Source organism: Syngnathus acus, chromosome 2, assembly GCF_901709675.1.
Source record: "Syngnathus acus chromosome 2, fSynAcu1.2, whole genome shotgun sequence".
NCBI lineage: Eukaryota > Metazoa > Chordata > Actinopteri > Syngnathiformes > Syngnathidae > Syngnathus > Syngnathus acus.
Window position 1 is genome coordinate 20,452,847 of NC_051088.1, and position 14,329 is coordinate 20,467,175.

Consider the following 14,329-nt stretch of genomic DNA (forward strand, 5'->3'; position numbering starts at 1 on the left):
TGCTGAAGTAACAAATAGATTTGTGGTTTCAAGATTTTCACTTCTGCTTTGGCCTCAATGGTGGTTTGCACTCCCATTGCTACAACCATTTGAAGTGCTGGCCTAAAACTTTTGCAGAGTGCTTTTAAATCACAGAAAATAAACACCCCAACAAATGTTGTTCCACCCTTCACGACACTGCCACCCTCAAAGTTGCATATGAACAAGCTGATTGAGTCCAGGCCATCTGTGGCCGAAAACCTCGAATAGAAAGAGAACTCAATGCTGTGTTTGTCCACTCCTTTGCTCATTAAGGATCTACTATTCATGCCAGGCCCTTTGGATGACAAAGACAGCTCACAACTGCACATTTTCACTAAGCGGAGGCTAGTTTTTTTTCCCCCTCTTCCTCAAAAGCCTCCTTTATCCGAATTTCCTTCACAGAAACCTAAATCGATTAAGTAGGAACTTTTCTATTTGCCAGATTGGCCCACAGGGAGGACCTACTCACTTACTGTATGTCCACCATTTGAATTACAAAGGACCCCCCAGCCTACCCCTTTCAGTTCATCTTCTGTCATGATTCAGGTTTTGTCTCCTGTTGGCTTCAATTGAGTAATTGGTACCTCGTAAATCCAGAGTGACAGCAATTTTACTTTTTTGGCAGAGAGAGAGAGAGAGCGCGAGAGAGCGAGAGAGAGAAATCTATATAGAAATATATATACAGAGAGAGAGAGAGAGAGAGAGAGAGAGAGAGAGAGAGAGAGAGAGAGAGAGAGAGAGAGAGAGAGAGAGAGAGAGAGAGAGAGAGAGAGAGAGAGAGAGAGAGAGAGAGAGAGAGAGAGAGAGAGAGAGAGAGAGAGAGAGAGAGAGAGAGAGAGAGAGAGAGAGAGAGAGAGAGAGAGAGAGAGAGAGAGAGAGAGAGAGAGAGAGAGAGAGAGAGAGAGAGAGAGAGAGAGAGAGAGAGAGAGAGAGAGAGAGAGAGAGAGAGAGAGAGAGAGAGAGAGAGAGAGAGAGAGAGAGAGAGAGAGAGAGAGAGAGAGAGAGAGAGAAATAGAGAGAGAGAGAAATAGAGAAATAGAGAGAGAGAAATAGAGAAATAGAGAGAGAGAAATAGAGAGCGAGGAGAAATCCTGCCCCGCGCGTCGTCACTTCGGGACATCCGCGCCAATGTGGTCCTGAGCTTGACTTGAGCTGGCATGACGGAATGATCAACGATTGCCTCCCGCAATATCGGTGTTAGTGTGGTGTTATCCACCGAGCGAACTCACCACCGTGATTATTTTGCTTATTGACAGACTGCAGGTGTGCACACTTTGGCAATATGTAATGTTTGAAACGACGCGGCGATTTGTGGAGAATTGCACTACTTTGAGGAGTTCTCTCATTCTATATCTCGATCCAATACCCCCCCCCCCCCTCCCCCCTACGGCGCTCTATTCTGCAGGCCAGGGAACAGATTCCCCGCAATGTCTGTGAACTGACAGCGTAAAGATCGGAACCATTTGGAAACTGTGAAGGTAAGGTTAACATTTTTATTCTAAATGATATCCTCAAAAATTCTGTTGAGCGGTTTTGTTTGACTGACCGTATTTATCGGCCATTGCCGGTGCGTTTAATTATATTAAAGTCCCCCGTTACGCATCAGATCCAGTGGTTGCTTTTGTAATATACAATTCATGACTGCAGTATATAGCCAGATGCTCCTTTCCTTTTTCCAAACGTCAGTGAATGAACTGTGCCGCTGTCTCTTGGCGTAAATATCGGGTGGGCAGCTCACGCTGACGCGAATTGCTCATGACGTTGGCATTTGTTTGGACATCTCCCGGTGCGTCACGACTGCAGCCAGTGATGTGCACTTGCCCACAGACTCCGCACGCAAGCGAGGCGACAACAACCACGTATGGCCACTCCGCGTTATGTGTGCGGAGTGTCCCCCTCCTCTTCCCTTCTGATGTCTGTTTGGAAAAATGACAAGTGCTTTAAGATTGTAAATATGGATGTGCTGGTATATCTGTGTTAGAGGTATGTCGTGATGGTGTGCATGTACAGTGTGATGTGAGATTCAAGTATCGTACAGTATGAATAAACAAATCAGAGCATCCCCTTCTTCACCTGTGGGATCTGAAGCACTAAAAACAGTCCATCATCACTAACTTCCCAAGAGGGAATGGGAAAAACGTGGACATCCGAGCGGCTGCACGCCATATTCTCACGGAATAGTTGGAATGACCCGATTGTTAACGCAGGCGCAGGCAGAAGCTACATATTGAGCTGAGTCGAGTGCTCTCACTCAGAAATTGATTTCGATGAAGATAATGTCCCCCGGCATGGACACTTTATGACAATCATATTTATTGCCTTGTGGTTCCCTGAGTGATCCCTGCAGACAAACTTATTATCGTGTCACAAAAGACATGACCACTCGCTTAGTTTATACTCTCATTGACATATATTGATGAGCACACACATGTACCATACTGTGATTATTTGTCAAGAGCTCCTTCCACCATTTACAACCTTCCATGGTGTGTGTAACAAACTGGCTCAAGATGATTATCCTCCTCTTCAATAAAGGGGATTTATTCTTTTTTTTTTCCCTCTCTTGGTTACCTTCTTTTGTGGTACTGAAAGGAACAGTTGGAATTATGTCAAGCACTGTGGCATGTCTCGCTGAGACTTATAAGTATCCTAAGACATGAAAAGCTTTTCCGTGCTTCTGTTGATAGTTTTAATTTTCAAGGAGCTCCTAAAGTTCTTGTTGCCCGTGGTTTTGCATTGAAGAGTTATGAAAGGGTTTTGAATGAAAGGGTTCATAAATTGGGTGGAAATACATAAGTGCTGTCTCGCCCGGCAATACAGCCCTGTGTAAGAAACGATTACGGCAATTGATACAGAGTTTTTTGTGTGAGGAACACTAAAGAGGACTTTAAGAAGGTGTACCACCATCCTGGCAATAAAATTACATTAATGACTCTGAAAGAAATGAAAAATGCAGAAATTATCCAGCTTGTGTGTAACCATAACAAACGCTGTATGGTACCGTATATTCCGCACAATAAGGCGCTTGAGGTTAAAAAGCACAGACTCAATTGCGGGGGCTTTTCTGTACTTAATCCACACATGGGGCCCATGCATGCCATGACTTACAGTAAATTAAAAAAAAAAACGTTACGGGAGCAAGACAGTGAGTTCGGTTGGACTTTATTCTACTATTTAACTATGTACGCTACTGTATTCACATTATTGTTGATCGATATTCATAAGCAAATTCATCAAAGTCCTCATTGTCTGTATCTGAATTAAAATGTTAGGCGAGTTCACCACTAAACATGACAAGTTCCCTCTCGTCATTGTTTCGTCGTTGTCACTTTGCTCTTCCGCAATGATCCCGGCTTTCCAGAAAGCTTGAATAGTGCCTCGTAAGCATGTCTCTGCTAATTCAGAGGGTCCTAAATTGCTGTTTGCTTTGCAAGAACCAATAGTATTTATTTATCAATCGCGGCGGGGGAAGTTACTATACATATTACGTACAGTCCTCTGAATGGTTTACCGGCCTGATAAATGTAAAACGTAATTGGGGCCGGAGGTGGAATAGAACCTGCAACCTCTGAAGTGGGCGTGCCAACACGTCCCTGTGCCAGACAACTACATTTACAGATCTTGGAATTCAGTCCACACAAAAGGCACACCTTTGGTTTTTGAGAAGATTAAAGACTTTTAAGTGCACCGTATGGTGTGTGGGAAAATACCGTGCTTCAATACCTGTGAAATGTGAACATTAGAAGTGAAGTGAAGTGAAATTTAGTTTTGAACATAAGATCGACCAAACACAAAATCTTTTTTTTTTCACATAATTTCATGTTATGCCAATAAGGCACATAAATCCACATGTTCAAAAAAGGAGAAGGAAGAAGCTATTGCTTGTTTTTTCCTACCCCTTTTATACATCAACCTTCTCAACATGGTTGCTAATTAATTTTTTCCGAAGTACATTAGAAGCAACGTACAGCATGCAGCCCCCAGTTAAATCTTGTGAAAATCCAATCTCTGAGAAGATAGAATCTTCCTCCCCTCCACACGTACACCTCGTGTTCCATCGTAAATCACAATCACTCGGCATTGATCTAACTCGGAGCTATTTATTTTTGTTGCCCCTGTCATGTCATGAATTGACGAGTATGGCAGCTCTCGTAGATAACGAATGTGTCTGGATAAAAAGGGAAGCAGTACGCCATCTAAAGATGTTTTAATCTTTCTCTTCTACCACTTTTCTGAATGGTGAACATTTTTTTCTTTTACCGGCATGCAGGAAGTTAGACTGGTTACTAATGATGGCCAAATGAAGCTTCAAGATGATTCATGAACCCATTGTTGTGTTTACTTAGACCTCTAGATGGCACTCTCTGTTCACCGAAGAGCTGAAAGCCCACTGACTTGCAATTTCTTAAATCTCTCCCTTTAAACCAACCAACATTGCCATCTCAAGGAGCCAAAGAATACAACAACTGGTTCATGAAGCTTCATTTTCCCATCACAACTGGTTACTATTTTTAACAATGGATGGCTGCAAAATTGTAATCATATTTAATTTTAACACCATTTTAACAATTTTAACACACCATAGTAACGTTTCAAATATATTTTATGTTTTTCTCAAGTACAATGGAATGTCTAAGGTTCAATGCTGCTGAGGTAGTAGATTTTGGTAGTCAACCAAAGCTTTGGGGGGAAACATACCCCACAAATTTCAAAATTCAAACCACAATTGCAGAAAATACTGTAATTGGCAATTGGAGTCAAAATAGCAAATAACGAAAATATAATATTCTATCCGCATCTTTTTATAGATTAGGGATGGACAACTTAAATGATGGATGTCTCAAACTATAGATGGATGACAAAAGACAATTTTTAATCTAAACAGCAGACACATAGAGCAGGATCAAGTGCACCCAAAGTTTAAGCTCTGTTTTACCATTTTTCACAGTTGGAAATAAATAGGTCTGTAGTAGACCACATTGCAAACGATTGCGATGGTCATTTGGAACAGGGAGAAAATTCCCATGTAAGAATCTCTGCCTGAAAGGCATCCATGTCGGCTGGAAATGGCATGCCCGTGGAAGCAAAATGAACAATTTTCCTCTCTCATTTCCCCCTCCTCTGTTTGGAGTCCCTCTACTTAGTCAGGCATACAAACGTTGTCGTCATACTCCATTAGGGCCGTGCTGATTGATCAAAGTATCGATACCAAATGGCTTGTATTGATAATTTATTTTTCTGATTTCAGTTATTTACTTTGATGGACATTTTAAGCTTGCTTTTTTTTGTGACACACCATAACATTTACTGTCTGAGTGAGAATAGCTTGATGATAACTGCAAGTAAACTACCTGCGAGCAGAGTGTGCAATTTTTTCTCGTGTTCTCTCTGATTGGCAGTGCAAGGCCAGCGGAAAGGAAACCAAAAAAGAGACACAGAGACTAAGACTTACTACTACTTTGTACATTCCAATTTAAAACAACAATCCAGGATTGTTTCCGTCAAAAAATAGTATGGCACGGTTAAGAAGTCAAAAACCATGTTATTTAATATGACAAGCAATTTAAAATAGCATAAATGTTTTTTAACCTGAAAGTACTTGATATCAGTATCAGTATTGCCATAAATAACATCTAGAAACATGGTAAACAGCTCAGTTGTTCTTGATTTGGTGTCTGAATTAGCTTAGTGGTGCCTTTTCCAGTCAGAACACAGTCGCAGCAGAGTTGGCTCGCTACAGGGTTCTTCATTTACAGACCACTTTACCAGAATAGCCCAGGGGCACACCCCTCCTTGGCCCCCCAATATTCAATTCCAGCTGTTGAGCAAGGAGATGCAGATTGTCCCTTATCATGTTGGAAGCTTATTTGCATTATATTGTTAAACTCTCAGCAGTAACTAACACGTCTCCTCTTAGCAGCTAAGCATATTAGTGGTTGCAGTGCTGTTTGGTTATGAAACTCTAGATGCAAAGTTTTTCGTCAGTGCGTCTTCATGTATTTTTAACACCCGACTGACTAAAAAAGTGAAATGCCTCTTGCGAATACATTTTATACCACTGAGAGACAGTTTTTCAATTCATAAGGAGGATGCGTTTATTGGACGGGCACCATAAATTAGTCGCATCTAGTATATTTAACTACTGTTGCCATTGTCGCTTTATGGTTGTCCTCTTGTGAATTGCATATTTTAAACCTTATCGCCTCACAAAGAAGACATAAAGAATACAACCCCGCCCCCCCCAGACCTTAGCATAACTCCATGCAGAAGTACATCAGCAACAACAACAAAAAAGATTAAAAAAAAAAAAAATCAATACATTTACCGGTAGCACTTTGATTTGCAAGTAGTTATTATTATTCATTTGTTTGTTTGTTTATATATTTTGTCGAGTACAAGAATAAAACCAATTGCCAGCTACAAATTCCATGTGGGTTGCTGACAAAATTTGCCAAGGTTTACATTTCGTGTGAAAGTTGTCAGTGAGTTTTAAATCCCACTTGATTGTCTTGTGAACAAACAAGCCTTTCTTGACCCAAAACGAGTGATTTAATTTACATATAACCCCTAAAGTATAGCCTATATAGTCTTGGGGAATCTGGGCTTCCCAGAATCTTGTTGGGTAGGGTAGATACATACCTTTATCCCCATAGGTGCTATGAGGCTGACTGTTATGGTTGCATTTTATTCTTCCTACCCCATTCGATCCCTCGATTTATCTTTCCATCACCTTTCATCTTCTCCCTGAAGCAATGCCCGTAGAATTTCCCTCAACCCTCTAAGACCCCAGAGAGAGAGAGAGAGAGAGAGAGAGGGAGATGGGGAAGGGGAGAGCAAGAGAGAGAGCTTCTCAAATCATTGCCTTCTGTTTTCATTGAAATTATATCCAACGAGCATCCTAATTTCGAATTGTGGTCAGTCCTATCAGCCTCTGGATGTCGACTTTTGGAATCACCTTGCTAAAATCAGCTCTCAGTTCACGCTTGGCACTTAGATCAGTGTTTACACTTTGATGATGTCAATGGAGAAACAAAAGGCAGAAGAGTGACAATGTGTGCCTGTCAAGGACGTCTGCGGTCTGTCCACATAGATGTTTGGTACTCCATGGGCATTAAACACTTGAAAGCATCAGTCACAACCATTCAGATTTGAACGCAGAGAGAAGGAGAGACAGAATGTAAAGACTAAGAGCCATAAACTCCTCTTCTCAATAACCGCCTGGGGAGTGCTTTTAAAACCTCTGTTGCCGATTACAGAATTGTTTGTGTGGGTGTGTGAGAGGTGCTCCTTGGGGTTAACTGCGAGAGTCAACAGGGCACCATTGCGCTTCCTCAGCCCTCCTCAACAATAATTGACTTTTGGATGAGCGAGGCGAAAAATACTGTTGGTGAGAGGTGAAAGGAGGAGATTGAGTGGACAAAAACAATTTCACAATGAGATTAAGGTTACAGCAGATGACTGTTATGGAGTTTTTCTTTAAAAATGCAATTTAATTGAAATCCAGGAGGGGCTTATTTCTGGCTAAGTTTAAAATGTGCTATTATATTGTTGATTTTACTGGCTAAGTTTAAAATGTGCTATTATATTGTTGATTTTGTTCATAAATTGTAATCACGTGTAACCAAAAATTAAGGACGGTACTTTGTTTCAGTGGAGGTGTCTGACTTTGATTGTTGATTGTTATTTATTCAATTCATTACGCTTTTTATAAAAGAAAAAATCCCACTTTATGCATAACGAGTTTGCTCATTGCTCAGCACTAGCCACCTAGCACACACTGCAGATTGGAATTGTCATTTCTCCCGCTCCAAATTAAACTAAATTTCATATAGTTAGGGTCATAATTGGTTTGTGTCATTTTCCCACCGCTGCTTAACAAAGGTTTTATTGCCACTCCCACATTATGAAGTGCTGTATTACCTTGGACAAAGGAACCAGGATGAGCAGAAAAAAAGATTAACGTCTACCATAATCATGCCAAAGCAAGATTAATCTAGTATTGTACAATATTTCCTACAACAGTGTCTAAATATACACACACGCTCGCTTGGCTTCCTCTCTGTCTGCTCCTCAGCTCCCCCAACCAGTCACAAGTCACAATCGGTAGTTTGCTTTTAAGGCCTTCCAGAAAATCAGAAATGACTGAACTTCTGAACAACACAAATGCAATATTTTGAGTACAAAAAACATTCAATGATTTTTTTGCATACCACCAGAGGGGCCCCCCATGTATAGTGAGTGGTATGCCTTCCACCCTTTGAGAAGGGTATTTATTCTCTTAAAAAAGGTGAAGAATTTATATTCAATTAGATTTGCATCGTTAATGTTCCCCGCATAAACCGGGCCGCCTGTCTAAACGCAGAACATCCACTGTGCGTGGGGTTTCATCTTCCAGTGGAAGCCAGATTTTTGGATCAGGCAGGGCATTTAATGTACCAAATTAGCTAGACGAATGAAAGAGGGAATGATTGCCATGATGACGGTGCTCAACATCTCATACCAATCAGAGGGATGTGCTGGCTGACATTTGCAAAGCAAAGACAGAATTGACAATGCATGTCATCCAAAAGACACCACAAGTCGGGAGCAAGTGAAAGGAAAAAAAAGGAAAAACAAAAAGAGGCTCGTGTGTCACCGGAAGGTGGATGTTGTTGAAATCAAACTTTGTGACACAAAACTCATTACATAGGAGTCCTTGTCTCCAGTCTGTTAACGCTGATGACCATTTATTCATTGTTAATGCGCTATACATTTATTGGATGAAAAAGATTAATGAGTAAAATGACCAAAAGGATGGGTCCGCAACATTCTTCATAGTGACAACTACTTCATGGCTATACAGTACATTATTACGTTGGGCTAACAATTTAATACGCACTTCTTACCAAATTTGTTCAAAATATCTATTATTAATTAATTATATTAATTTACGTAAAGACACTGATCATGTTAATGATATTTCACAACAATTAGGAAACAAGATAAATATTAAAATGCAACCCCCTTCCCATAAATCTCTACCACTGTTCACATTTCAGACCTCTCAAAAACTCCTACCCATAGGCACCACGTCACTGTTGTACGAACAATAGTCGTGTGATTGGGCTAGTATTTTTTTTAAAATTGATATATCTTTATTTCGAACATATCCAAAACATGAAAAATAGGGAAAAAATAAATAAAACAATTAAGAATTTAAAGTGCCATATCCAAGTCCATGAAACAAACATTTTTTTGTTGTAATTCATAAAAAGATAGTGTCACTCAAGGGTGATGCAGGTTGCCTCAATAAGAGGATGTGGGTTATAAAGAAAAAAGTGTGGACATATTGAAAAGTGAGCCTTGCTCTCACTAATTTCTCAATTTTGAATTAATTAAACCCAATGAATTAAACCCTCAAGTTAACTCATCAGACACATTTCTTGTGCAGGCCTTGCTTTTGAAATGTGATGCAGTGACCAGTTTGTAGTCCAATTTTTGACATGTCAAGACTCCCAAGCAGATCCTAGCGATTCTTTCAAGCTGCAGTGCAGTAGATTAATTATAAGTATTCACGACTGCAATCAGTGTGAAATTCTCTCAGAACATCTTGACTTTATTAATGCAGAGACGCTCACAAAGGAGATCATGCGGTGTGAGTGTGTGCAGTCTTGCCGGAGCTCAGGCAGGCTTTTCCCTCCGGCTGTCATAGTCCTCTTGCACAGCTTACACTGGCCTGCTCTCCTGGCACTCTCCTCCTCTCTGGGCTCTGCATGCTCCACATCTGACACTTTGAGTCTCTTTCAATGCCGTATCATCATGCACTGTATACAGTAACACGGCTGTCTTTGTGTCATAGACATCGTCAATTGTATTGCAAAAGCATGTTTGGTCTGTTGTGCATGCCGATGGGATGCCATGCAGTACTTTTGATTAACTTATTCCTTCTGTCTTCACTTCAAAGAGCAAGACTACAAATTTTGTTCTAATGATGCAGATTTGCACCAAACCCAAAACCTATGAAAAAGATACGAATTTGGATTGGTGCCGTGTTGCTTTTGTGAAGGTTGGGTTAGTTGCAGTTAGCAAGAGCATGACGACAAAAGGCCTTTTGAAAAGGGAGAGCAGAGCTATGTCACCATCTTTGGCTGCTGGCCAGTTTCGCATGCCTCCAAAGGTCTCAGGGGCGATTGTGGCTTTTCAGAGTTCTTCTTAAAGGCTTTCTAATGCAGCTTTGTGGAAATGTTGTAAAGCATCTTTGTCATTTGTCCGAAATACGAACTGGAGCTCCCTCATAGCGCAAAAAGAACTGCAAGTGGTTGAGCATTTTTTCTTTCTGTCCCCAAAAGCAGAATTTCCAGCTCAAAAATTCTAAACGGTTCAATTTATGACTTGCCTGCTGTCTATTTTCTGCGTCTACCCCATTCACTGAATTTTTCTATACAATTGTTGTCTTCCTGTCTTTATGTATGGTGTAGCCAGTAATCATGGCTGGTACCAATGGCACCTTAGCAAGAATATACAACATAATAACTGTTGCTCTCACACTCCTTTAGGACCGGGGAAAAAAATGAAAGCATCCACACCTTTTCTGGTCCTACTTCATGCAATTGTGGTCCATTGCCTGAGAGTGATGTCTAAGAGAGGCTCGGGTAAGTTTATTCTTTTTTTGTATCTATGAAACAAACTGCAAAATGCACTGACCAACAGACAAGACACATCCTAATTAATTATTGATCTATCGGGGTTGAGCGAGACCATAAAGTCTAAGGAGGGAGCTGAAATTTCCTTATACACATCCTTTGTCATGGCTAGGTACAGTCAAACCTTTTGTCCAAACCCAAAATCATGTTATCATGTTCATGAACAAATTACATAGTACATACATTGCCAAGTCATCATGTTTTTCTGCAATTTGACCGAAACAAAGAAAAGTGTCACAGTATTGCTGTAAAAAGTGAGTCAGTGGCATCTATATTGACACCACCTCTGTTTGTCTGGAGTTGCAAATAGTGCACGAGCAAACAGGATTAGTTTTAACTCATTGGAACTGCTTTTTGGGACACTCACTTCAAAAGCGTTTGTTTTGTAATATAACCTTTTTGTAAGGGCGTATCTGCATCTGACAGCTTGCATGAGACGACGTTCTTATCCATGCATTTACAACATAGATGCACTGTTAATGCTACAGTTAATGTTAGGGACCCTTCTACGTACGTCTCTTCAAGCAGAATTTCTCAGATTTATTTTTGGGATGCTTAAAGGGGAAATCAATCCGAAGGTTTTTTATTTATTTTTTTAAAGAATACACTGTACATACATGTAAAGCTGGTATGTCAGCAACATGCTACTAATACCTGTGTTGATACGGAATGCCATGTTCTGAATGTATTTTTTCAGAATAAATACTTAAAATACTTTAAAAAACACTGTGAAGTAAATATGGCATTTTTAAATTAGACTGGTAGTTTTGACTTTCCCGCAAGACTTTTAAAAAGGAGCAGCTTGGATATTTTAAAAGAGACCACCGTACTTTCATCAACACCAACTTCTTTATATTTTATTTTATTTCTTTATTAGAAACCACTTTGTTGAAGGCCGTGCGGTGAGTAGCAAGTGACTACGGGTGAAATACTGTGTCGTGGGCGTACAGTGAGACAGTGAGAAAACTGGCACATCTTCATTTTCCTCCCGGCGCAAGTTCACATTCCTACACATGGTAAACTAGCATGTTTGGGAATTTGGGAGACGCTCTATTCCTTGCCGGGTGTTCAGGCAGACTGAGTGGGAAACTGCATACTGCATGTAGTGGGGTGTCCACCTTGCAGTGGCCAACTTTACATCATTTACATGTGGAGATCTTCCGCAATGTGGACAGTGCACCCCACCTGCACCCAATTTAAAGGGAATGCATTTAACCTGGAATCAAATCAGGAGCGTCAACTCCAACAATGGTCCAAATGCCCATTTCTAACTGCACTGTCTATGAAAATACCAAAAGAAAGAAAACTCCAACTATGCGCACAGTTGGACGGCTCTTTGCACTAGACTAAAATATGGCCCCCAGTAAGTTACTGTATCTGAAATTTGATAGTCGTGATAGTATTAAATACCATTATGTTGAATAGTAAATTGTGCTCCGCCTAATCTTTCGCTGAAATGTAATTTAGTTTTAAATGTAATTATGATTCTTTCCCTCCCCCATCTCTGATTGTAAAATTGTTAAACAGGAAATCCTTAAAGAGCTTGAAAATGAGAAAATTGAGTGTTCATAATTGTCTCCCATGAATTTCTTAATCAAATGTACAATCAAAGTTGGAGGTGGTAAACCTGATACAATTACACTATGAGATTAACTCCCTCCAGGATACACGGTTCACCCTCTCAGAAACACTTTAGAGCTCTATACCGCAGGAGATCTCTTTGAACAATGTGATGTGGTTAGTTCTCGATTATTACAATTCAGTTGTTTCATTGTGAATTACTAAGATGCTGTGATGTCCCAGGTCCTGCAACTGTGATTTATTGCCACAATAAATGGACAAAAGTGTATGTGACATCATCGGCATAAGCATAAACAATAGACCAAGTTATGGCCCATTAACCCCGCCAAAGATTAAATCCTTTATTGTCACATGTTTGTCAGAAGGACAATCAAGCAATCTCAACTGGTGTGGGATCTTCTCAGTTTAGTTTTGTACTTTGGTGAAGTATTATATGCTACTGGATGTATTAATTTGAAGCATGATAGAGGAAATATGTATAGTCCATTACATAACAGTGAGCACAAAGGAGCACAGCCCAGACTGACCAAACATGACAAATACGTATTATGTACATCAGTCATTCCCAACCAGGGTTTTGTTTAGTGCTCCTCACCTGTTTCCCCATGCCATCTCACCAAGTGTGTGCATGTTTCAGTGCTTCCTCTGCAGTCTCAATGTAGTTGACAATCTCTTTTTTTTTCTCACTATTTAAGACAGAAACGCATAAAACAAGCAGAATCAAGTCAAAGTAAAAAGCAAAGTTTTGACTTCACATTATCAACTTACTTTACACATTTGTGCAAGAGGAAGAATCAAGGGCGTCCTCATAGTCAATTAAATTTACTGTCTTCACACCCATCATAACGTCTAACTCAGGGAGGACATCCACATTAATAAGTCTGTTAAAGGATAGAATCTACCCTTTGCAGAATAAGGGCCTCTCTTAATTGTACAAGACAGTGACTCATGACAAGGGACGTCAGTGTGCAGTACAAATTTAATCACCAGAAGCCACTTGAGATTGTAATTTATATTAAAAAAAATTAAACATGTTAGAAATCTGTTACTTCGAGGCTGTTATTGATAGAGAAATATAAGCAAAACAAACAAAAACATAGACGCAAACAATGAAAACATTTTATTTTTCAAACCAAAAACTTACTAGACGCTACATGACATTTGAAATTGCCAAAGTTGTTATTTTTCATCAGGCTGCACAAACAGTTTAGTCATATGCAGTTATACGCATATGATTTTAAGTAGCTCAGCTCCTTGTTGACCATTTCAGACCAATGCAGAATTGTCCATACAGTATCTATTGCACCATTGTCATTTCCAAACTCTTTTATAGCCAATGTACTGTATATAGTAAGACTCTTATCATTCACATTATATGGTGCCACATTCACCTATACACATGCGTATGATGGGGAAATAGTAAGGGAGAGGGGTTTGATATATGATTTCGAATAAACACTTTTCATCTCTTCCACTGTATATGACAAACAGTGGCAGTTTTGCGGGTCTACCGAGCTGTGAATTGCTTTTATAGCGTCAATGGCCTTCTGAAATGATTAGCTTCCATGAATGCATAAATAAAAGATGCAGAGTGCTTTTCTAGGGTGGATGATTTTTTTTGCTGAAAAGACAACAGGACTGCAAGATTTTAGAGAACATAAGTAGGGAGGGACTGACACCACAGTGAATGCTGGTAAAGATTTCCAGAGTAATACTGTTGATTTTTATTATGACAGTACGGAGGTGGCAGCATCCAGTGATGATCTATTATCAGTACCTTCTCACTGAGAGTCACTACAGATGTGGGTGGGCGGCACAGCTCTAGATTCAAGTCAAGTCAAGTCAAGTTTATTTGTATAGCCCTAAATCACAAGCAGTCTCAAAGGGCTTCACATAGACAAAAATTGACAATTATTCTCAAAGCATCCCCTGATCTTAAGCTCCCAAAGATCCCACTAGATTCAGGCAACACGGCACACAGAGAGCTCATGGTTACATTTGCTGTATTTGCACCTTTTTCTGCAAACGTGTAGTGAAAATGTGTC

The 14,329-nt window shown here is 40.1% G+C and overlaps 1 protein-coding gene across 1 annotated transcript in view; it reads left to right on the forward strand.

The window, feature by feature from the left end:
* Nucleotides 1-1,110: 1,110 nt before the first annotated feature.
* LOC119133233 (interleukin-1 receptor accessory protein-like 1) overlaps nt 1,111-14,329 on the forward strand; it is an 89,387-nt gene continuing 76,168 nt past the window's right edge. Inside the window, exons 1-3 of the mRNA XM_037268826.1 lie at nt 1,111-1,284; nt 1,427-1,499; nt 10,557-10,652. Coding sequence (XP_037124721.1) covers nt 10,571-10,652 — 82 coding nt within the window. The 5' untranslated portion in view covers nt 1,111-1,284; nt 1,427-1,499; nt 10,557-10,570. The remainder of the gene's footprint in view (nt 1,285-1,426; nt 1,500-10,556; nt 10,653-14,329) is intronic.